The sequence below is a fragment of the Eptatretus burgeri genome, chromosome 6, assembly GCF_056783735.1.
Source record: "Eptatretus burgeri isolate ZD-2024b chromosome 6, Ebu_testis_v1, whole genome shotgun sequence".
Taxonomy (NCBI): domain Eukaryota; kingdom Metazoa; phylum Chordata; class Myxini; order Myxiniformes; family Myxinidae; genus Eptatretus; species Eptatretus burgeri.
The window spans coordinates 74,773,350-74,797,887 of NC_140966.1; the positions used below are offsets into that span (position 1 = coordinate 74,773,350).

General features: G+C 44.4%; 1 protein-coding gene across 6 annotated transcripts in view; it reads left to right on the forward strand.

The window, feature by feature from the left end:
• The window catches only part of ANKRD13C (ankyrin repeat domain 13C), a 189,373-nt gene that overhangs the window by 47,346 nt on the left and 117,489 nt on the right, over positions 1–24,538 (forward strand). For 5 of the 6 annotated variants that reach the window (XM_085885687.1, XM_085885683.1, XM_085885684.1 and 2 more), the window contains 3 exons: positions 2,434–2,538; positions 5,667–5,752; positions 6,728–6,773. The exons of the other annotated variant lie outside the window; for it this stretch is intronic. In XM_085885687.1, coding sequence (XP_085741813.1) covers positions 2,434–2,538; positions 5,667–5,752; positions 6,728–6,773 — 237 coding nt within the window. The remainder of the gene's footprint in view (positions 1–2,433; positions 2,539–5,666; positions 5,753–6,727; positions 6,774–24,538) is intronic. 6 annotated transcript variants of the gene reach the window in all.

Below are 24,538 nucleotides of genomic sequence, written 5' to 3' on the forward strand. Positions count from 1 at the left end.
GCTCTGGGGTTCTGCTGACTCGGAGTGCGGGGTCGGGCGGCGGGTGGACCTGCCTCCCTCTCCTGCTCGCGGCTTGGCGCCGGAGCTGGTTCCCTGGCGGCTGTGGGCGGACTTGGGCCAGGACCAGGAGGTCGACAGCACCGCGGTTTCTCCTGCCCCCCCCCCCCCTGACGAGAGCAAGGCCGGCTCGCCGATCCAGGGACAGTTGCGTCCACACCACGGTCCAGCCTGACCACCAGAAATAGCTACGTTTGTGTGTGTGTGTGTGTGTGTGTGTGTGTGTGTGTGTGTGTGTGTGTGTGTGTGTGTGTGTGTGTGTGTGTGTGTGTGTGTGTGTGTGTGTGTGTGTGTGTGTGTGTGTGTGTGTGTGTGTGTGTGTGTGTGTGTGTGTCTGCTTGGCGCCTTAGAGGGATTGACAACTGTATATTCATTGGAATTGTCTGTGTTTTTCCCCACGCCCGATCCCACACCATCCCGTCGAATCGCCCCGGATCCCTCTTCTTGCCGAGTCTTGTTATTTCTGGTAATAATAAAAACGAATAAACATCATCAACTCAGTGAAAAGTGACTAGTGCCACCTTCCTCGTCCCGTTTGCGGTAGAGCGATTAGAACCGCCATGTTTGGGTTATAAACAAATAAATCGCCTCCATCGTTTCGGCTCATTCTACGTTGGTGGGACTGTTCAAGTCCCGTGGACGTCACAATATGTTCAATTTTGTTGATATTTCTATTCAATATTTTGTAGCTTGAAAAATATATTGTTTGTCTAAATATGTGCTTAAATGTGGTAGTCCAAGAGATGTACGTTAGATCCCGGGCAACACCAGGTACCTTTGTGGGAGGAGGGATGGAAAGGGTGGAGGTGGGAGGAGGGAGAGGAATGGGTGTGGTGAGAGTTTGGAGGGAGGGCATGGGGTGGGAGCCTGGTGGGAGGGGGTTGGGTGGGAGTCTTGAGGGGAGGAAGTTGTGGTGGGAGGATGGAGGTTGTGGTGGGGTGGGGTGGGGTGTGAGACTGGAGGGGAGGAGGTTGTGGTGGGAGGATGGAGTTGAAGGGTGGGAGGAGGTGCCTGGCAACGCCGGATACTTTTGCGAGTGTAAAATATATTTTGGAAATTGAAAAAGTTTCATTTTTACTCCATGTATTTAATTATCATGTCCTAGTAATATCCATCTACCACAAAGAAAATAAATATGTCGAAAACTGTTTTGGATTTTTGTGCACTGAATAATAAATTACTGAAATAATCAACACCAGTTACGTTAATGCAAATTACAAGAAACCACAATAAAAGTTGCAAATTAGTGAATATGTGAAATTCATTTTCATCAGCTTGTTCCCATGCTTGAATGACTGAGGGGGTTCAGAATAGCATCAAGAAAGCAACTTTCAACAGAACAACGTTTGAAGATCCAAACTGTGAGAAGGGCACTCTATGAAGAAGAAGGAAAAAATGCTTTTGTATGCAGCATTCAGCTGTGGGGTAGCATCGTTGGCTGAGGGTGTGTTTGTGCGACTGATGAAGGAATTTGTAATTTGGCCATGATGCTGGCAATGGCTTCAGGAAAGCTGAAGTACCTCACGTTATTGTAAGACCTCCGACAATGATGTAAGGTACATTTTGCATTGCCTGAAAGAAACTGGCTCGCTACAAGACCAGAAAAGGCCAGGAAGACCCAGAAGAACTTCCCCAAGGCAAGACAAGCACTTGAAGTGGATCAGCTTACGTGGCAGAAGAAAATCAAGTCGAGCAGTTGACAAATGAAATGAGAGCAGTCCAAAACATTAACATCTCATCTGGCACTGTGTTCAGAAGGCTGATTGCAGTATGTCTCCATGGCAGAGTTGCAGACAAAAAAACACAACTGAGCCAACAGAAGAAGGTGAAAAGACTGAGATTTGCAAGTTCTGAGATCGTGACAAGACTGAGATCGAAGACGCCAGTTCATATGCTGAAGACCTGGAGAATGTTACAACACGCAATGCCTTCAGCCTACTATTTAACATGGGGGTGGCTCTGTGACTGTCTGAGATTATATCGCAGCTGTTTGATGGAGGAAAAATTGTTAAAATCAATAGGACACCAACAAAGGAGAAGTACAAGCAGATACTGCAGCACCATGCATTTTCTCGTGGAAATTGTTGAATTGGAAGAGGATTCATTTTCCAAAAGATAATGATCCCAAACACACTTCCAATATAATATGCCAAGTGGAGGACCGAATATTTTAATTTATCCTAAGTGAAAGACTTATTTCAAGAACATTTGCTTTGGGGCATATACGCAAAGCATGTCAAGTGAGAAACCTAAGTCAAGCAAAGTCTTTTGGTAGCAACAAACAGACGTGAACTTGGTTTTCAAAACTTTGCAAAGTTCCTTCACATTCATATTGTGCTCCCATCTTATCCCACATTTTTCGTTTTATTCTTGTAGAATGTGCCCACCTACTTCTTGCTCACAACGCTCCGGTGAAGATGAAGAATGCTCAGGGATGGAGTCCCTTAGCCGAGGCCATCAGCTATGGTGATCGACAAATGGGTAAGTAAAGGATGACTTAAAACCAGTGACTCTCCCTCTCCCCCTTCAAAAAGTGCCTTTTCCATTTCCAAAAACCCCCTAAATTCTGTTTTCAAAAAATAAATTCCGTTTCTCGTTATCATTGGAAAAAGAAGCAATCTCTATTAGTATTGCTGACTCTAAATCTATCTTATAAAAGAGATGCTTGTCTGTCTGTGTGTCCGTGTCACCATTTTTCTCAGAGATGGCCAAATGGATCTTCGTCAAACTCTCAGAGGTTAGTCAGTGAGTGCTGGGGAGTGTTTTAGGGAATATATTTTTTGAAAGTTTTGAAAGCAAAAGTTGGATTTGTTACTTTTTAAAAATATGTTTTTTAAATTGCCGAAGCCTTTTTGAAAGGTAAGATTAAATGATCTCTGACCCCATTCCTTAGTGGGTGTGGGCAAGTGTTTTAGGCCCCCATAAAAAGTAGAAAAAAAATTGAGTTCTTCAAAATTGCCAACAGGATTAGAACAGTACCGGGCATCACCGGGTACCCCTTCGAGAAATGAATAAAATTACATCCAACAATCTCTGGAGAGCCAAGTCAAAGTAAAATTAAACTTGAAATTCCTCTTCTCCACTTTGTTGAAAATACGAATTGTGGCAAAATCAAAATGTCAGTCATCACATATGCATGCATGTGACTTTGGATAAACCTTATTTTTTTACGGTGAAAAATCGTCAAATTCAGATCAATAGCTTCAACAATAACCAAAAACCATGGTATTTTCCCCACGTACACGGGATAGTTGTCAACCCACCCTTGTGGGTTAGGGTGGGGAGGGAATGATTTTGTGCCCATGACCCTGACCCTGGGGAACCAGCATGTATGCAAAATTTGATGGAGATTGGCCAAGCCGTTTAGGTTGTCTCAGCGAGAAGACAGACAAACAAGCAGACAGGTTGTCTAAGCGAGCAGACAGACTTTGACTTGGCTCTCCAGGGATTGTTAGATGGAATTTTCATGAAGTATTCAGTGTGGTGCTGTAACCGAACTGAGTTCCTAAACTTTAACTTGGCCAGTTGCCCTTCCGAGTAAGGCCGAGTTTAGCTGTCAACTCGGAAAATATCTTGGATATCTTCCCGTCGCATAAAATAAACTACAGTGCTGTAGAAATAAAGATTTTCACAATACATCAATTTTCATGCAACAACGGACAAGCGTGAATTGAACAATACGTAAATACTCGCCGAAACCCCGTCACAGACGGATTCCGTTCCATGAGCCCAATATGACAACCAGTGGCGTCTCTTGTAAGAGCCGGATCCCTGTCGATGTACTCCATGGCCTTACCTAATGAGGCCTACAAAACGTACTTGTACACGACATTTTTGGTGTACACTACTCCTTGTGAAGAAGTCCCCTGATTTGTTCACGTGTCTACTTTGACGTACAAACACCGTGTCAAAACTTCTCAGGTCACAGTACCGAGAAAAACGTGACGCGACCGCTGGGAGGAGCACAAAATTGGTCCTTCGGTATTAATATATAGATAGAAGATACAATGTTTCTTGTTACATTTTTTTGTGGCAAATTCACATTCTAAGGTAGTCAGCATGTGCAGAAGAGGGTTTTACATTGCAGACACTATTTTCGAGGAGTGGAATTACACCTCTCAGCGGTGACGGTCTGTCGACGACAGACGTAATGACGTCAGCGAATGACCGATGATGTCATGACGTCCTTACGCCTCTCAGCGGTGACGTCACACGTCGCCATGTAAACGAATGTAAAACGAAAAGTCTTTATTCTGCTTGAGAGTTGATGTTTGACTATTGCCACTATGTGCGATGCACTCTGACAGGTACGAAGTTTCTTTCAGTCCAGGTCACAGCACCGAGAAAAACGTGACGCGACCGCTAGGAGGAGCACAAAATTGGTCCTTCAGTATTAATATATAGATAGTTGCCTTTTTTATTATTATTGAGAAATTGTAGTTCCAGATCACACAAAGAATGCGCGTGCTGTACGCTATGCACACAGTTGCCAGTCATGTCATAGTGAGTGCCAAACAACGTGCCTAGCCAGTACATCTACGTAGTGGTAGTCTACGTGGTTCACAACTAAAGTACTGCACTTCAGCAAGTTTGGCTGAATGACAGTACTGTAAACCTGCAAGCATGGTAAACCAGAGCTTGATGGCACCGTCTGTCCATGTCACCAATGAGGAAATATTGAAAGCTGGGGTGTGTTCCATTACCAATCTGCTTGCCAAGCCAGCCGTTCCTTATTGACCATTTCTTTGGAGCACTCTCATGACTTGGTGAGCAGTCTACAAGCTGACTAATGGAACACACCCCTGGTATGGGCGAAAGTCCCATACTCGCTTGTGGAGACACCAGTTTTTTGCCAAAAATTATCGAGCCAGATCAGAACCTAGTTTTTGCTCCCAAGTCCTAGCATTAGTTTGGTTCTGGCCAGCAATCTACTGATATATACAGCGGCAATCAACATGAGTGGAGCATTATGTGCTTGAGCTCCAGGTGTACACGATATCCCTTGTGCATCAAATTGCAGTGGTTTTTTTGTTGTTATTGTTCTTTTTTTACTATTTTTTTCATAATTATTCCGTGGTAGTTCAGTCTAGAGAATCACACATATACAAACACAAAATCAGAATATAGGATGAATATTTTTTTTGTAATTCAACCTAATCTTGACTTTTTGTAATTTATTACTTTCCAGTTTTTATTCCCCGCCGCATGGCGGAAGGGGGATATTGTTACCCTTTCAAGTCACTAATTCCATAAATTCTGTCCATTTTCCCTGAATCCAAAAAATCACTGGCTCTACTTGTTTTCTTACTGCTCTTTTAGAGTTGGCTTCTATCCATCAAGGAGGCCCCTCTTGTGTACCAAACTGTTCACTTCCGCCAGATCTCGAACCTCATGTTTTTATGGACTATTCGCGTGTGGCTTGAATGAATCATCATTGAGTATTAAGGCTCCAATGAATCATCATTGAGGACTAATCAATGTGTAACATTCTGCATGGGCTGCATTCTTGAAGTGTGGCGTGTGTGGTGTGTGGTCTCGCTCATGCATATTTGATAAATTAACTGCCTTATTCAAAATTGTGACAATCTTTTCTTTGCCTTGCCTTGCAGTCAAAGCTCTGCTCCGAAAGTTGAAGCAACAATCAAGTGAACATGTTGAGGAGAAACGGCCACGACTTCTTAAGGCTCTGGACGAGGTGCGTTGATCCACCTTTTGCAGAAACATTGCAACCATACAAATTTTATCTCTCCATGCCACAATTGAAATGGCTTTTTCTTGTGTTTTAAACCATCGGTAGTTTTGAGGCGGTGGATATTCAAGAGACATGAGGGTCTACACCAGAGTTTCAGAAAGTCAGGGCATCAGGAGAAAATCTTCAGGAAGTTTGATCGCTCTCGCAGTAGGAAGAGGAAGGAAGGAAGGAGCAAAGTAAGGACGAAGGAAGGGAGTATGGCTGCCCAAATTGCACAAACAAAACGATCATTTGCGCATTGGCTACGCGGTTAGCCTGCCACCAAACCCATTTGTCATTCTTGCAACAACCATAAAAGGGGGTGAAAAAGTGGTGAAAAATCAATTAGGCCAAGGCTGTCAGGTTTTGGGGAAAATAAATATGTAAAGAAATTATCTTGTATCTCACCTCAGGTTTTTGAGCAGAAGTCTCAGGTTGCCAAATTATTTGCTCCTGGAAGGCAGAAACTTTTTTGAAGGCTCCTCTGATCAACATCCCAACAAAGTTTTGTGGCCTCATTTTCAAAGCAAAGCTCTTGGTTAATACTACTGATGTGTTGATATTTCCTTGCACTCTCCCCCTCCCCCAAGGCTTCCAGCAAGCTATGCACCACCATCCCATGTGATCTCCTTTGCCTACCCGCATTATCCTTACCTGATTGAACCCTCTTAACTTGCAGGTTACGATATTTCCTCCTCCTCCTCCTCCTCCTCCTCCCCCTCCCTCTCTCCTCTTTTCCTGATTGTTCATTCCCTTGCTGTTTGTGTCCACTGATTGCCTGACTGTCAGTCCATTGCTTTTTTACCGTCTATCAACTCGTTCTTCCATGAGCCCAGATACTGTAAGAAAAGGAAATTTTCAATTGTTTTGTTAGGTTCTATATTGTTCATCCTTTCTAATATTTGCATCTTTTTCTTTCTTTCTTTTTTGTCCTGGCAGTTAGGAAACTTCTATCTTGAACTGCACTGGGATTTCCAAAGTTGGGGTAAGCTTTCTCCTTTTTCTGTGTTTGCCACTTTTACCTCATTCAACTCTTTCTGGTACATCTTCTGTGTACTTCTTGTTTGGCAATCGTACCTTGGTTTAGATACTTTATGTTAATGTTTTAAAAATGGAAAATTAATGAGATTACACATTGGGGGCAGGTTATGTTGGAAACGCACAGGTTGTTCAAATTGCCCAATGTTGATGTCGACCGACCTATAGTAATCCGATATATTTGTATACATGTGTACATATATAGGTCACAAAGCTTGCGTTCAGGGTAGCAGTGGTTTTGCATAATTTGCAAAACTATTTGACCTTTCAATACCTTGATTATGCTTTGCAGTTATCCGTAGCCAAAAGGGGTGTCGTGCGAATCCTCTCATTGGTTGATGTTGGAAAGAGATCTTTCGTTTTATGGCCTCACCTTACCCTGCGGCTGTTCTAATTTTGGAATGCTCCGATTGAAATGCTGCAGAAATATTTGCTCAAGTGATTTAGGCTTGGTTGCAATTTTATTTCCTTGTAATTTACAATCATGCCCCAAAGAGAAATATCATCAGGGAGGGGGAGTGGGAGTGAAAGTGTATCACAGCCATTATTATGGACTAACCAGTGGCTCGGTGGAAAGGGGGATTTACGAGTTGAAGTAACACTGCTTTAATTACAAACAGCGTGGGGTTAGCCTTTCATAGCATGAGCTGTCTGCTTTCGACTAAGATCGCCACATGTAACAGTGGCCACAGCAGTCACCCTGATGCCTTCAAGGTAACGATGAGTACAAGTGAAGGTCATTGCTTAATGGTGTCACCAGTTCCTGTTTTTCGAATTTTTCATAACAGCTTGGAAACATGGCAAGTTTTAATAATCATCATCATCATAATAATTAATTATAATAATAATAATAATAATAAATTCCCCAGCACTGACAGAGCAGAGACTCACCCTTGATGCTCTGACGATTGTTTGTTCTATTATTGTGTGTCAGTACAAATAATTGATCAGTCTTGTTGCATTCCAGCATAGCTCATATGATTTTGTCTTAATGTCCTTTTGTAACAGCCATGTCAGGCTCTTGCAGTCACTTGTCCATACGTCATGTGTAAGAGGAGTACATTGGTCAACATCATTCTATTATTGCATGAATTTCAAGGACATCGGTAGATAATGGATAAACATGCACAGTGAAAGGGATTTGAATCTGGGAGCCTCGCTTCATGAGCTGTGTGCTCAGATGAGAATGCCAAACAGGCCAAACATAATTACAGGAATATTAACTCCCGAAGAAGTTTGCATTCCACTTTTTGAATTTTTTAATCAATTTATTTTCGGGGAGGGACAGCTTTTCATCAGTTTAATCAAATTCCTTTCGGCCAAAATTCCAATTACCTGACTTTGGTTCCCCTCTTCCTTTTGTGGTCGTGCTTAACTTGCGGTCTGTTAACCTTAGGCAGGTCATTGGAGCACACTGGTGACGTTTCTGTGTGCAAATATACCCGGTGGTACTCATATTCTCTCCAGGCCAGATTTCTAAGTATACATTGGAATCGAACCTACACCATTGATGGGAATGCAACGAGGTTTACCTCTTCCTTCACCGAGATGCTCGCAGTTGCCGAATTAGATTATGCCTCATGATATCATTCACTGGATGTTGAGGAACCTTGAATAATCCTTCATCTTTCCAGCCATCCTTGTCCCTTTTAACTTGTGCTTAAGAAGAGATGACATGGAAATTGGCTGTCATCCTGGACTTGGGTTGCTCAACAAGATACAAGCGAGTTTTATGTTGTCCTCGACATGAAATGATCAATTGTGCTGTCCACTACCACATTTTTCTGTCATTGTGGGGTTCGGTGGGGGGGGGGGGGGGTTCTTTCCTTAAGATATACATGCACAGTGAAATATATAGTGGTTGGGGTGGGGAAGGGTTGTCAGGCTTTTAATTGTTCTCGATTCCAGTTTTTCAGGATATGTAAATTTGCTTTTAGACATATTAACATCATTATGGTTATTGGAAGTTTTTTTCCTTCTTCATGAATCACTCGTATACAATGGACGATGATAGTGTATGCATATAAAATTGAAATGAAGGGTACATTTCAAACAACATAGGTTTTTTTGGGTGATGTTCAGTTTTGATTTGCATTTTTGGTGTTTCCATCTGAGCAAGAATCCCTGGTCCAAAATGCATATTAAAGGTTCATCGACGTGTAAATGCACGCGTGTACGTTATTTGTTCATGGCCAAATCAGAGTAGCGAGAGGCCCCCAAAATTAGGGTGTAAATACATCAGAATCTGGGCAAGGTTTTAAGCTACCACACGTTGGCCTTGACGTCAGTTTTGAGGCCATCAAAGCCCCCTTATAAAGTGTACATTGCAGTATGGGGTCAGTAGTGCTGCCGCCAGCCGACAAGCAAAAGGTAACCACGATGAGGCCAAAAACTCCAAAGCTTTTCAATGTCTGACATCACACAAATTCACCACCAGGAAAATGTCTGCACTCAGATGCACAGCGCCGAGTATCCCCTCGGCGCAGCGCCCGGTAACCCCTGCGTGTGTGTGTGTGTGTGTGTGTGTGTGTGTGTGTGTGTGTGTGTGTGTGTGTGTGTGTGTGTGTGTGTGTGTGTGTGTGTGTGTGTGTGTGTGTGTGTGTGTGTGTGTGTGTGTGTATGTGTGTATGTATATATATATATATATATATATATATATATATATATATATATATATATATATATAATTTATTTATATATATACCGTGGTGCCCCCAGAATCCGAATGCGCCATTGTTTGAACAAATTGGAATCCGAACAATTTTTTCGAGAAAATTTTGCCCTAAAAACCAAACACATTTTCAAAAACCGAACACAACGTGGTGTTCATGTTTGTTCACGTGCATCTCCCCTGCCTGTTCGACCCACATCTTCGCGCTTTGTTCATTCAGTTCGTCGGTGGAAGTACTCGTGAAAGCATCTCTCGTGTGTCGATCGCTACTTTACCCATTGTTTTCACCTTGATTTGTGCTGTTTTATTTTTTTTTTCAATTGTCACCCTTGTGCATTCACCATGGCACTCAAGCAGAGCAGTGAAGCAAATAAGAGTAAGAGGAAGTCCGTGAGAATGACAATTGAGTTGAAGAAAGAACTTATCGCTAAGCATGAGAGCGGTACGCGTGTGTCTGATCTCGCTGCTGAAATCGACCATGTGTACGATTCCGAAAAAATAAAGAAGCGATAAAAGCGCGAAAACCCATCGTGAAGTGAACTCATTCAATGAACCCTCTGACGAATCGGCTTTAACGAACTCAACGTTTTTTTCGCGAGCATGGTAGTGACGTCGTGCTGCGTCACCCAATCGCTTCACCTCTTGATTCTCTCCCGTGGAACCGTGCGGTTGAAAACAGCACATTTGTGTCTCCACAGAGTGTACTGGGATATAAAACACCATTTGGTGCTTCATGGTTAATTACATACCTCTACCAGGCTGAACAGTTTACGTTTTGAATCCCAATGGCCACTGATAGGCCAGAGCTGCATCCAGACTGATGGAAGAAGTGACAACGCTCCTGCTCATCCCCCAGGCTTGGAAGAAGATTCATGACCCAGAAAAGGTCATTTGCTCATATTCTTTTACCTTAAACATGGGTAATTTCAGTTGAAAGTGTCTTGAAAGTCGGTTTGCTTGGGGTCCAGGAACAGATTAATTCACTTTCCATTATTTCTTATTGGGAAAATAGTTTTGGAATCCGAACTTTTTTGAATCCGAACAGCCTCCTGGAATGAATTAAATTCGGATTCTGGGGGCACCACTGTATATACATATATATATATATATATGTATAAATATTTGTATGTATGTATGTATATATATATATATATATTGTTACGGTGCCGGGGTCGGCCGCCAACCGACCGCTCTGAACGGACCCGCAAGTCGAGTCGGACCGACCGATCGCCCGGAATATAGATCGCCGCCCGGATAAGTCCGAGCTGACGGGTCCTTGTACAAGAACTGAAATACGCCAATGGGCAGATCACGTGGGGTAGGGTCGATTGCCAATCTTCAATGTACCTAAATAGCCATGTGATCCAACTACCGGGGTATTCCACCCTCGACGGAACTCGTACGGAACAAACCGCTGAGGCGAGCCTGTCCCTTGCACGATTCCGAGCGGCTTAATCGCCGAGAACCGTCGGTCCAAATGTCCCCCTTTTACGGCAAACCAACAGCTTTCTAACTCCCAACACACGAAATGCTCAGTCAATGAAAGAATCGACGCGACAAGCTGATAACATTTTACAATTGGGGTATTTATTAATAATAATGGGGAACTAGGGAAGCACATAAGAGCAGAACTATTCTGACTATATGAAATGCAATGCAAAGATTTACAGCACGCAAAGCACTTAACAATTTCCTACTTATTCGACGGGCCCACGGACACAAGTACGTACGCACACACACCCAAGAAATGGTGGCTGAGGCCTTTAATAACGAGCTCCAGCTCGGAGGACAGGTGAGCTGAAACCCAGAGCCTATCTCAAACCTCTCCACCTCATGTGGTCTTCAAGTTGTTCGGACCCGGGCTCCAGCGAGAGCGAGCTGGATCCAATCGCCATGAGCCACGATCCTTCCTGAGCTCCCGAGAATCCTCCCGCGCTTCTCAACACGTGCTGGTGAGACGAGGTGCCGATCCTTCCCGTCGATGCGCCGCTTCCCCGAGGAACCACCTCCAAGAAAAGACCGATGAGTCGCACCAAGCCGGGAACAAAAATGGAGAACAAATAGCTCCACGAACCAAGAAGAAGAAGAAGCCACCATTCGCAGCTCGAGCCAAGCAACCGGCTCAACTTTCTTCCAAAACAAAGCAGCTCTCCAAAAAGCCTACCGAGCCAAGCAGGACCCGAAGCTCTGCTGAACAACTCCTCTGCAGAAGCAAAAAGCTTCCAAAAACCTCAACCCTAACCTAAGCCAAACAGGACCCAACGGCCTGCTGAACGACCACTGCCACACCCGAACAAAGAAGGGATCTCCTCTTTATCCTTCTCCGCCCCTCCCCCACGCCCGGCGTGACTCATGCCCTCGTGATCCATCCCCCGCTCAACCACGGGTGGGAGGGAGTTGTTGACGTCATGAATCACGGGACTGAAGGGCTCTTCTTCCTCTTCGCAGAAGAGGGGAGGGACGTCTCCATTGTTTGCTCCCGAACTATTAAATCGATCCGCAGCGCATCTAATCGATTTCTAAACATTTAAACAATGGAAGGTGAGCTATCTCGGGAACAAGCACTTATCGACATTGCTGACTAAAGGAACCTGTATGTTGTGTGCAATCAAATTCCAAGTTCGTAACAATATACATGTATGTATATATGTATATATATATATATATATATATATATATATATATATATATATATATATATATATATATATATACATACATACATACATACATACATACATACATACATGCATGCATGCATGCATGCATGCATACATACATACATACATACATACATACATACATACATACATACATACATACATACATAATATATATATATATATATATATATATATATATTTATATATACATACATATATATATATATATATATATATATATATATATATACAGTATATATATATATATATATATATATATATACTGTATGTATATATATATATATATATATATATATATTTATATTATATATATATAGTTGCGGTTCAAGAAACCACATCCCTCCAACAGCAAAAGCAGCCAACATACAGTGGTCCGCAGTCAGTTATTTCATTAATGTACGTTCAGATAGTCCCTTCTTGTCTAGTGGGTCGAACGGACATCTGCGTTATGTAAATCTCATAGCGAGGACTGATTAAATCTCTGAACTCATTCCTATTCTCTTTTTTCCCCCTCTATTCCTGAGATAAATCCAAGCAAGGAGTCCTCACGTGAGCCGGCAGGCTCTCTGCTCGGACACCCATCGGTAAAAACCACAGCCGCGCCCTTCGCGTAAGAATGCGTCCTCACAGAAGACGATAGAAGCAGTAGAAGCCAACGATAAATGCCAGCGCTGCATGGAGCATGTGCAGCGCAACGATGACTCCCCATCCACTGTTCAGGCGATCAGAGGCATAACCAACACACCAAATGCTGACAACATACAGCATGCACGCGGCGCACTCCTCTTCAATCCAATTCGCCATTAATAAATATATCTGTCCCCTTTTCAATCCGTATCACCATCTATTAATTAATTATATCCAAACTTTTCCCCCAATTCCCTGACACAGATCAGGGCTGGCACCATGCACATGACACCGCCTTTGATAAATGGCCACTTGCTTAATGGCGGACACGTGTGCACTGTATGGGGCATGCTCGATGGTGGGCAGACTCGCGCGCTGACCACGTGTACAATGGCAACTTGCGCGCAGCCGTGATACTTTATCATCGTACAGAACGGGGAATGAATAACACACATCTTTGGTCGGGTCTGCGCATGGGGTTAGAATAACATCTTACCGTCAGTCTTCGTGCACCAGAATGGCCACAAATGTCTCCTGCGGACGGCAGACATCCTTCCACACATCTACCTCGATGTTGCTGCTCCCAGGCAGAGGCGGCCGGATTGCTCGGGGTCGCCGGGCACGGCACAGGGTTCGGTGCAAGGCGATTCGTATCACGGAGTTCGGTGCAAGGTGATTCATATCACGGGGTTCGGAGCAAGACGATTCCACAGCTTGGAACCATCTGGCCAGAAGTAAAGTGGAGCTGCTTCCAGTCATGGTGGCTGGCACGTGTGCTGACCGGGGCACAACCAGAGCGCCCGATTCGGGTGACGACACATCGCTTCGAGTCGTCGCCCCCGACCTGCACCACAGGGTCTATAAAAAGACGGGTTGCGTTCCTGCTCGTCGTTCCTGCCCCTCGTTCCTGTCTGCTCGTTCTGCCTTGCTTGAGATTGACAACCTCCCCCTTCGCCTGCTGACTCCGCCTTCTTCACCACCTCGCCGTCCTTCTCTGCCCACTTGCTTTGAACTCCGCATCTCTCGACACATTGGCTTCTGCTCTACCCAAGTCCCTCCCTTCATGCCTGACGGTCGCGTGTCATTCTCTGGACCGACGCGAGCTGCACGGGTGCCACAAAGCAGGAGACGATGCGCCAGCTGTCAGGGAGGTATCGCCCAGCGGAGCATCCCACCCAAAACGTACTGGTGGCACTGTCGGGCAATCGTGCAAGGTATTGAGAGACCGTTGGCCTCATCTCCTCTCCTGTTTCTCTTCATTAACTCCTGTGTGTGTGTGTGTGTGTGTGTGTGTGTGTGTGTGTGTGTGTGTGTGTGTGTGTGTGTGTGTGTGTGTGTGTGTGTGTGTGTGTGTGTGTGTGTGTGTGTGTGTGTGTCGTGGTGCGGCGTCTCTTCTCGTTTAAGTTAAGATTGCACAAGAATTATATTGGGATTACTCTGTTGTGTGTCTGCTTTTGTAAGTTGCTTGAATATTACTGCACCTTTCACATTTCTTCCTGTCTCTACTTACACACCACAATAAAAGCGATATTCACTGTGCCACATACCTTTCCTCGCCTGCCTGTAATAAATCCCTTTGTCGAAATGTTCCCAGCCCGCTCTTGTCTTTTCTGTCATTGATCCAGCATGGTCCATATCCTAACTTAGCCAGGACTTTATTCCCAATGATCCATTCCTTTTAGCCAGTACGTCCTTGACAGTGTCGTTCGGCTGCATCTGATCCGGTAAAGTGATCCAGTTCGGACAAGGCGTACCGAGGGCGTCACCCGTTAATTAGGTCACGTGATTAATTAGGTGACCCAATTTACCCATAGACCGGAGGTCCCTAGGTCACGTGGTTGAGTTATTGGCGTTCACGGTCGGTTAGCGACCCGCCACATCATGGAATTATCCATGTGTGACGGCCTGCAATTCTGGGGAGTTTTGTGGGAACCCGAGATAGCCTCCCCCCCCCCCTTACTGGTCTTCTCACCCGACCCCCGGCCCGCAACAATATATATTTATGTATATATACGTATATATATATATATATATATATATACATATATATATATATATATATATATGTATATATATATATATATACATATATATATATATATATATATATGCATATATACACTGAAACGCAAAAGAAACTTACCACTTGTTTGAAATGTAATAAAATTGTAACAGTTCAAAATAAAACAAACCAACAATTGCTCATTGAAACATTGGCATTTTATTGATGACATGTCAAGTTTTTGACCAAGATACACCATATCATCAGTTTGTTCTACAGTACAGAACAGCACAGGGTGCAATGTCAGTCCCCTTTCAATAGCGTGTGTGGCCGCCATTGTTTTGGATACAGGCAGTGCATCGTCGGCGCAAACTGCCGACCAGTCTTTGGATGGATTGCTGCTGGATTCTGTCCCACTCAGTCCTCAATGTCTGAAGCAGCTCTGCCCGACTCTTGGCCTCCCTGATCGAGGTCTGTCATCTGCAGAGTTGTGGAGGGTGTATCTGTCCACCAGGGCCGATATCGTCTGGTGTGAACAGCCAAGGCGACGTGCCACCTCACGGCATGCTGCCGTTGATCCCTTGACAATCGTGGCATGTTGATTGAAATGCCCATTTTGCACTGGCCTTTTTAAAGCCAATATCAAGACATCACGTGCAGCTCATTAAAATCATCCCGTACCCCTTGCCTAATCACTGACAGTCAAAACGGCTGTTCAACAGCTGTGCTATGAAGTGACAACTGAAGGTTCAAGTGACCATCCGTGACCTTTTTGTCTGACAGTGAGGACACTATTGTCCACAAATAAGTTCACACATTTACGACATGCAGTGTTATTGTTGATATTTGAAGGTTTAAAAGGTGGTAAGTTTCTTTTGCATTTCAGTATACTGTAAAAACATATATATATATATATATATATATATATATATATATATATATATATATATATATATATATATATATATATATATGTTTGTGTGTGTGTTTGACAAAAACAAACCCTTCCAACCCGATCGAGGCAACATGGCATTGAATGCCATGCGAGCATGCCTACCACATCGCCTTCTGATTCTGGATGACTTCCTTGGGCCACACTCGAGTATATTTTAAAGACCGGGGATTTTAAAGGTCAAAGGTAAAGGACACATCATGCTGTCTTTATTGTGTTGTCAGGGCTTGTCTTGGTTTTTGTTACGCCCAACTACAATCCCACCTCCTGGCTGATGTGCAACGAGTTGGTGACAGTGTGCTGATGTGGCAGATGGCCATTGTTGCTTGCAGTTTGCACAGCTTTGGTCGTTATGGGACTTGAACTGTACCTTCCTGCACCTTATGGTATACATATTTGTTTATGCATATGTATTACACAGTGTGTGTATCTGTGTACCATACAATATCATATATAGAGTATATTGTCGGATGGATTGCCTGATCAAGATGTTGAGTTACCCTTTTGTAAGACATCAATAAGATTGTTATTTTTGCTGTGACAAACATTAATTTGCGACTGTAACATGGCAACAATCGGCCAAATGATACCATTTCCTTGTTTTGGGTTGTAAGGGAGCTTGTGTCTGCTCCTTACACTCAGTGTAGTCCCACAGAGACTGTCGACCCTTTGTGCAATACTTTCCATTTTGCATACAGAATATAAATATTTCTTTGCAAGTGGTTTGATTCCTGCTAGAGAATTACGTCAGAACCATACAAGGCAAGTTCCATCATCCTCTCCGCCGAGGGGGACACCCAACTTACAATCACGCCCCCACCCAGCCAGCCATAAAAATGGTTGGGATGGGGGGGGGCGTGGCTTAGTGCGGCAGCTCCGCAGACATTATGCAGCCTTTTGCACAGATTGAGTCCGGGCATCTCCCGATTTCCCCCTTGCTTGCACGCCTTTATAGTCTCCAGCCCCCCACCTCACACCGTGATGTACCACACTCCTCCACTCTCACTTGCTATTCGCTCGAAGGTCCATTTAATAGTTGGAGGATGGCCCCCTCCTACTTGTCACCTCGGGACGGCACTCCCCCTTTATTGGGTTGGCTGGAACGAGGTTTTCCCGTGCAGACTATCTCTTCAAGGCCTAACCAGATGTTTTTAAAGGATAAAAGACAGATTACAGAGATAGAATATTGAATAAAGTTTTAAAGGGATGGCAGTTTTTAGACACCAACATTGGGGAGGTGGACGTAATCTGTCTTTACATAGAGTGACACATATCTAATGTCACGACTGTATTACCTCATGCTTATTCCAATACCTTTAACATGGTAGATAACTAAACTATTCTCAGCAATGTCAACACCTAGAAATAATTTCCCACAAAAGATATGCGTTAGTGGGACCCCCTGATGTGACTATATGATATAGGATTGGGGCAGTTAGGACTAAAAACAACAAAAGTGCATCCAACGAAAAAAGTAACTACATCTACCCTGCTTCATCGAGCAATAAGCAAACAACAGCAGATCCGGTCTCGAACGAAAATTCACCCGCTTCCCAGCGCTCTTCATCGGGCCATTAGACCCCAAGCCTCAGCAAGTGTTCGCTTTTATTCCTGAGGCAACAATTCGTTTCATGTTATGTGCTGGTGTGAGAGGTCAAAAGAGGAGTTTTTATTTTGCTGAACTTTAAGCAAAAAAATGCCAATTGGATCGTTGATGGACGGTTCTGTTTATTTTATTCACTCGTAATCTGGTATTGTATATATGGAGGTGAGAAAATGTGTATTCACTCTTGTGTTTGTGTTTCCGGGGCAGGGACACGGCTGGCTTTGTGTCCGGGTTAGATGTGGTGACATGTGAGTTGTCTGAATAGCCAATCAGCTCTCACCTAATCAATTAAACCCAGGTGGCTTGGATTATATAAATAAATTGACTCCTCCCATGCTCTTCTTGCTGAAGAAGCTGCATAAAGCAACCATGAAAGGCTACCCATGGTAAGTGCTTTGCTGTTTCATACCCTTCCCAGAGTTCCACCACAGCTGCAAAGATGTTCACAAATAGTACACACATGAGGATCCCAATGCTACACACACCCCCTCAGCTGCCATACTGATTTCATCGCTTGCTGTCGAAGCCAAATATACTGGGGGAGGGGTGGAAAGGATGGGGTGGATGAGAGGTGGAGTGGTGATGGGAGTGCAGCTGCATTTCTGAGGCATCCAGAACAAGTAGGCAAGTCTTCTCCAGCATCCTAGAAGTGCCAACACCCAGCAGCTCTGTTTCTGATGTGCCTATGGGACCAGAAGCTCCCCACAAACCAAGCCGTGTTCTGGGCTTTCTTCCTGCCCTCCTCTGCACTATGAGCTCTTTCCTTCTCTTCTCATGCTGTGCACATCTTCCTCCTTCTCACCAGACGAGCTTTCAGGACATGGATAAGGACCAGCTCTTAGCTCCTTTCTCCGCACAGGACATAGAGTTCTCCCATCTCTCTCGTGCGAGCCTCCCTCTCATTCGTGCGCATTCAATGTGGGCGTGTCCACGACACAGCTAGTGGGAGAATGCCACTGGTTCTGAGGGAACTTTCAATGCAGCCCCCACTTCTCCCCTTGCACACAAAAGATGCAAAAGGTGCTCTCCAGCCCCTCCCTGCGTGCTAAACGGCCTTTGTATGGTACGCTAGTGTACCATTCTTGCGAGATGTGCCTCACTTTTTTACGTATGGGATAAGGGTTGCATTTCGTGCCGTGGATGTAGGACATGCATGTGAGAAATGTTGTGCTTCACTTTCAATGCACCAAGAGTCGTGCTTTGTGCCACAAGCATGCATGTGAGAAGGGGCAAAGTCCAATGTGGTGAAGGTAATCCAATCGGATTGAGGGAAGACCGAATGGCTGCGGGGTTGACGGTAAGACCGATGAGGTGAAGAAGGGGTTGTTGAATTGGGGTTTGGTAAAGGGGATTATTGGTGGATTGAGAAAGGCAGATGGGGGAGTGTTGGAACGGACTGTTGGGGTGAAGGAGGGAATGTTGAAAGGAGCAGGGGGGGTGGGGGGGGAAGGAAGGGAAGATATCACACTGGGGAAATACAAACTAACCTCAACGCATGCCACCCCAAACCCTTAGACAAGGGGCAAAGGTCTGCCTACACATAGCCTATTGAAATAACTCATCCTTGGGTCTCCTACGTGTCCATGTGTGCTCTCTCCCTGGGGTATGTTTCTAAAACTGTCATAATATATATATATATATATATATATATATATATATATATATATATATATATATATATATATATATATATATATATATATATATATATTTATCGAGCCTGGTGTTGGCGCAGTGGTTAGGGCAGCGGCTTGGGATCCAAAAGGTCCTGAGTTCAAGCCCCGTCGGGCCACTGAATTAATACACCAGGGGGTTGACTCAGCCTGTCATCCTTCTGAGGTCGGCGAAATGAGTACCAGTGTACTGGGCCGGTGTATACCCCGGTTGAAATAGGTGTACCATATCCCTGTGTCGTAAGAGGCGACCAGGGTTGCATCAGGAAGGGCATCCGGCGTAAAACATGTGCCAAATCACTATGCAGATCTTACAGATGATCCGCTATGGCGACCCCGAACAGGAGCAGCCGAAAGAAGAAGATATATATATATATATATATATATATATATATATATATATATATATATATATATATATATATATATATATATATATATTGCCTTCAGAAAGTATTCACACCCCTTGACTTTTGTCACATTTTGTTGTGTTACAGCCTGAATTTAAATTGGATTGAATTTATATTATTTGTCACTGATCTACATAAAATACTCCATAATAACAAAGTGAAAACATGTTTTGAGAAATTAATTAAAAATGAAAAGCTGAAATGTCTTGCGTCAATAAGTATTCATCCCCTGAGACAATACTTTGTAGAAGCGCCTTTGGCGGAGATTACAGCTTCGAGTCTTCTTGGGTATGTCTGTATCAGCTTTGCGCATCTTGATTTGGAGATTTTCTCCCATTCTTCCTTGCAGATTTGCTCAAGCTCTGTCAAGTTGGGTCAGAAGTGTCGGTGAACAGCAATCTTCAAGTCTTTCCACAGATTCTCAATGAGATTCAACTCTGGGCTTTGGCTGGGCCACTTAAGGACTTTCACATTCTTGTTCTGAAATTCTGGTGTTGCTTTGGCTGTATGCTTGGGGTCATTGTCCTGTTGGAACGTAAATCTTCACCGCAGTCCAAGGTCTTTTGCACTCTGAAGCAGGTTCTCCTCAAGGATTTGCCTGTATTTGGCTCCATTCATTGTTCCCTCTATCCTTACAAGTCTCCCAGTCCTTTATGCTGATAAGCATCCCCATATCATGTTGCTGCTACCACCATGCTTCACGTTAGGGATGGTACTCGATGGGTGATGAGCTGTGTTCGGTTTCCACCAGACGTAGCACTTTGCGTTAAGGCCAAGGAGTTCAATTTTTGTTTCATCAGACCGCAGAATCTTTTACCTCATGTTATCAGTCTTTCACGTGTCTTTTTGCAAACTCCAGGCATGCTGTCATGTGCCTTTTTCTCAGGAGTGGCTTCCATCTGGCCAGTCTCCCATCAAGCCTAAATTTGTAAAGTGCTGCAGAGAGAGTTGTCTTTCCAGCAGGTTCTCCCATCTCAGCCAAGGAACTCTGTAGTTCTGTCAGAGTGGTCATTTGGTTCCTGGTCATCTGCCTGACCAAGGTCTTTCCTGCCCGGTTGGACGGCCAGCTCTAGGAAGAGTCTGGGTAGTTCCATACTATTTCCATTTCCTAATGATGGAGCTCACTGTGCTCTTGGGAACTTTCATCACTATAGAAATTGTTTTAAAGCCTTCGCTAGATCTATGCTTCCTCATAATTATCCCGCTCCCCGGAGGGAGGAGCGGGATATTGTAATCGTCCGGTTTGTTTGTCGGTTTGTTTGTTTGTCTGTCTGTTAGCAACTTTATGGCAAAACGTCTTTAGCAAACACTATCAAATTTAATCCACAGGTGGGCAATGAACCTTGGACGACCCCATTCAATTTTGGGTCCAATTGGATCAAAGGTCAAGGTCACAAAAAGATCAAAATCGTTTTTCACTCATAACTTCGTCAAAAATGATCCGATTTACTTCAAACCAAGTTTATAGTGAACCTTATTCTATTTGTCACCGATAATCCTACCCATTCCTAGAGTGAAAATGCATATTTGTGTCGATCGGTAGGGTCCGAAGTTTTGGGGGTCATGGTCATCAGTCAAAATTACAAATTTTCCATTATAACTAAAACTTGGTTACGAAAATACAACTTTACGGGAAAACGGCTCACTCAAACACTGTCAAATTGTATCCACAGGTGGGTAATGAACCTCGGATGACCCCATTAACTTTTGGGTCCAATTAGGTCAAAGGTCAAGGTTAGGTCACGAAAAGGTCAAAATCATTTTACGGTCATAACTTCGTCAAAAATTGTTTAATTGACTTCAAACTAAGACTAAAATATTCCTTATTCTATTCCTTATAATTAACATTCAGGTTAAGATGTATCAAATTTAAATTTGATCCACAAAATAACTGTATGCCTTAAATGGGCGGGATTTGTTGTGCCTGGCACCACTTGTTATATCATGGAGTTCTACGGACAGTTCCTTGGACTTCATGGTAGAGTTTCTTCTCTGACATGCACTGTTAACTGTGGGGCCTTTGTATAGAAAGGTTTGTTTCTTTCTAAATCATGTCCAATCAATTGAGTTGGCCACAGGTGGACTCCAATCAAGTTGTGGAGACATGCGAAGGATGATCAAAGGAAAATGGATGCACCTGAACTCAATTTGGAGTGTCATAGTAAAGGGGTTGAATACTTATTCATGCCAGACATTTTGGCTTTTCATTTTTTATTAATTTGTAAAAATTTCTAAAAACATGTTTGCACTGTCATTATGGAGTATTTTATATAGATTGGTCGCAAAAAAATTTATATTCAAAATATTTTAAATTAAATCAAGCTGGAACAACAAAATATGACAAAAGTGGAGGGGTGTGAATACTTTCTGAAGGCACTGTTCAGATAGGTGGTGGACAAAAAAAATTGGAAACACCAACAGAATGTCACTTAGTAGGTTGTTGGGCCACCACTTTCATCCAGGACGGCATGAAGTCGACAAGGGTTTGGAAGTTTTCTGCACTGCACAAATGTGGCACCATTCTTTCACAAGGAAGTCTTCCAATTCATGTCATTTAGATGGATGTGGAAACCAAAGTCTGAGGTTCCTCTCCAGACAGGTCCCACAAATGCTCGATGGGATTGAGATGCGGTGATTGGTAGGGTCACGGAATATGGGTAATTTCCTCCTCGTGCTCATCAAAATCAACCGGTGACAACACGTGCACTCTGTGGACTGGAGCATTGTTGTCCTGAAAGATCCCTCTGAGTAGGTAAGAAATTCTGTATCATGGGATGCAGATGATTGCTCAGTACGGTAGCATAGCATGCTGCATCAACCCTGCCTTCCATTGGAATGGGTGGACCCAGGCCAGGAAAATTTGCCGGATATCATTATGGAACCACCAGAACCTTTTACTGTTTGAACCAAGTACTCGTTCCCTTGTCATTCTGTAGAGTTCCCTTGGCTGTTGCCACATGTGCACATGTCCATTTGATTGAGAACATTGTGAAGGATGACTCATCAGACCGTATCACATTCCTCGACTGATTGACAGTCTTTTCCCTATGCTCCTTGCACCACGACACCTGCAAATTGGTGCTGTCAGGTGTTATGAGCAGTTTGTGCATTGCAACCTGGCTATATGGTATCACACCCTGTGAAGTTCCCTTCTGACTATTTTCAATGATACAGGATACTCACGACACATGTTGAACTCTGCGCACAGTTTGTCTGCTATTGCTCTCTCTTGTTTTGCCTCGAAGTCAGGAATAATGCCCCTGCATCGCACTTATCGAGTCTGCACTTCGACCCACTGTTGCCCTTCGATGATGACTTCTTTCTTCTTCCCAGGCTGTCATCACCTTCAAGACGGTTCCTCATGATTTGTTAGCAATTTCTGCAGCTGTTTTCACTGAAGTACCCAGCAAAGGTGCACCAACAATTGCACCCCATGCAGTCATTGAGGTCTCTTCTTTCGCCATGCTGGTTCTTAATACTGAACTCGAGCTGCAGCCCGCTTTAATATATTTGATGAGAGTAGGAGGAGGAGAGGAGAATTACATAATTCCACTCGCTGGCCACGTATGTGTGGTGGGCCCATACTTTGCATATATGCCTGTGTACCATGGTGTTCCCATTTTTTTTGTCCACTATCTGTATCATTCACTTCTAAATTGGCTTGCAGGATGAACTCGAGGTATGCACACTTGCTTCTAAGCTGTCTTGCCTGGTTTCAAATCTCGACCAACCTATATATTGTTACGGGCCTGGGGGTCGGGTGAGAATACCACGAGGTGGGGGAAGCTATTTCGGTCCCCACCAGACTCCCCAGAATTGTAGGCCATTGCACACGGATAATTCCATGACTCGGCGGCTCGCTTTACCGATCGTGGACGCCAATAACTCAACCGCGTGACTGAGGGTCCTCCCGTCGATGGGTTAATCGGGTTACCTAATTAATCACGTGATTTAATTACCGGGAAACACGCCCTCGGTATGCCTTGTCCGAACCGGATCACTCTACCGGATCGGATCACTTTTCCGGATCGGATGCAGCCGAGCGACACTGCCAAGGACGTACCGGCGAAAAGGAACGGATCGTTGGGAATAAAGTCCCGGCTAAACTTGGATTCGGACCATGCTGGATCAATGGAAGAAAAGACAAAAACGAGCAGGGAACATTCCTAATAATAATAATTTATTTACAAGCAGGCGAGGAAAGATATGTGGCACAGTGAAGATTTATTGGGGTGTGTTGTGCAGAGATAGAAAGAAGCGTGTGGTGCGACAATAAACAGGCAACTTACAAAAGGGGACACAGAGCAGACTTAATGCAGAAGTAATAACAATAACAATGATAATCTTCTACAGTCTTACTTAAGCAGACAGGCACCAGCACACGCACACACGCACACACGCACACACGCACACACGCACACACGCACACACGCACACACGCACACATGCACACACGCACACACGCACACACACACACACACACACACACACTCACATAGACACAGAACCCGATGAAGAGGGAGTTTTGCAACCGGGGGGGGGGGGGGAGAGATGCACTGGGGTGCGGTACCCGACAGTTGGCCCAAGCCACAAGTGTGGAGACTATGCTCGTGAAGGAGGAGCTGGAGTGGAGAAGGGGCAGAGTCGAGAGGATGGGGGTGGAGAAGTGGGCGGGGTCAGGTAGGTGGGTAGGGTCGATGTGGTGTGGGCAGAGACGAGGCGGAGTCGAGGAACAGGAAACACAGACAGACTGGGCAAGAAGGACTGCCCCGACCTTTGTTGGGCCCGCAACTCGGGGTGAGGGGCCATGCCGAATCCAAACGTCATCACCTGAATCGGGCGCTCCAATTGGCCCCGACCCCTCATGTGGCCCGCCAGCTTGGGCCGGAAACAGCCTCACTTCGTTTCCGGCAAGGCCACCCCAAACAGCGCGATTATTGCGCACCGACCCCACGAGATGACATGAATCGCCCACACCGAAATTGGCACGCGAGTCATCCTGTAAAACACCCTGGGCGAGCGGTCGAGGGTCCCGCACGCCCACTCGGGCGTCCGACCAGTGCCGATCAACGCGTTCGTTACGTGCG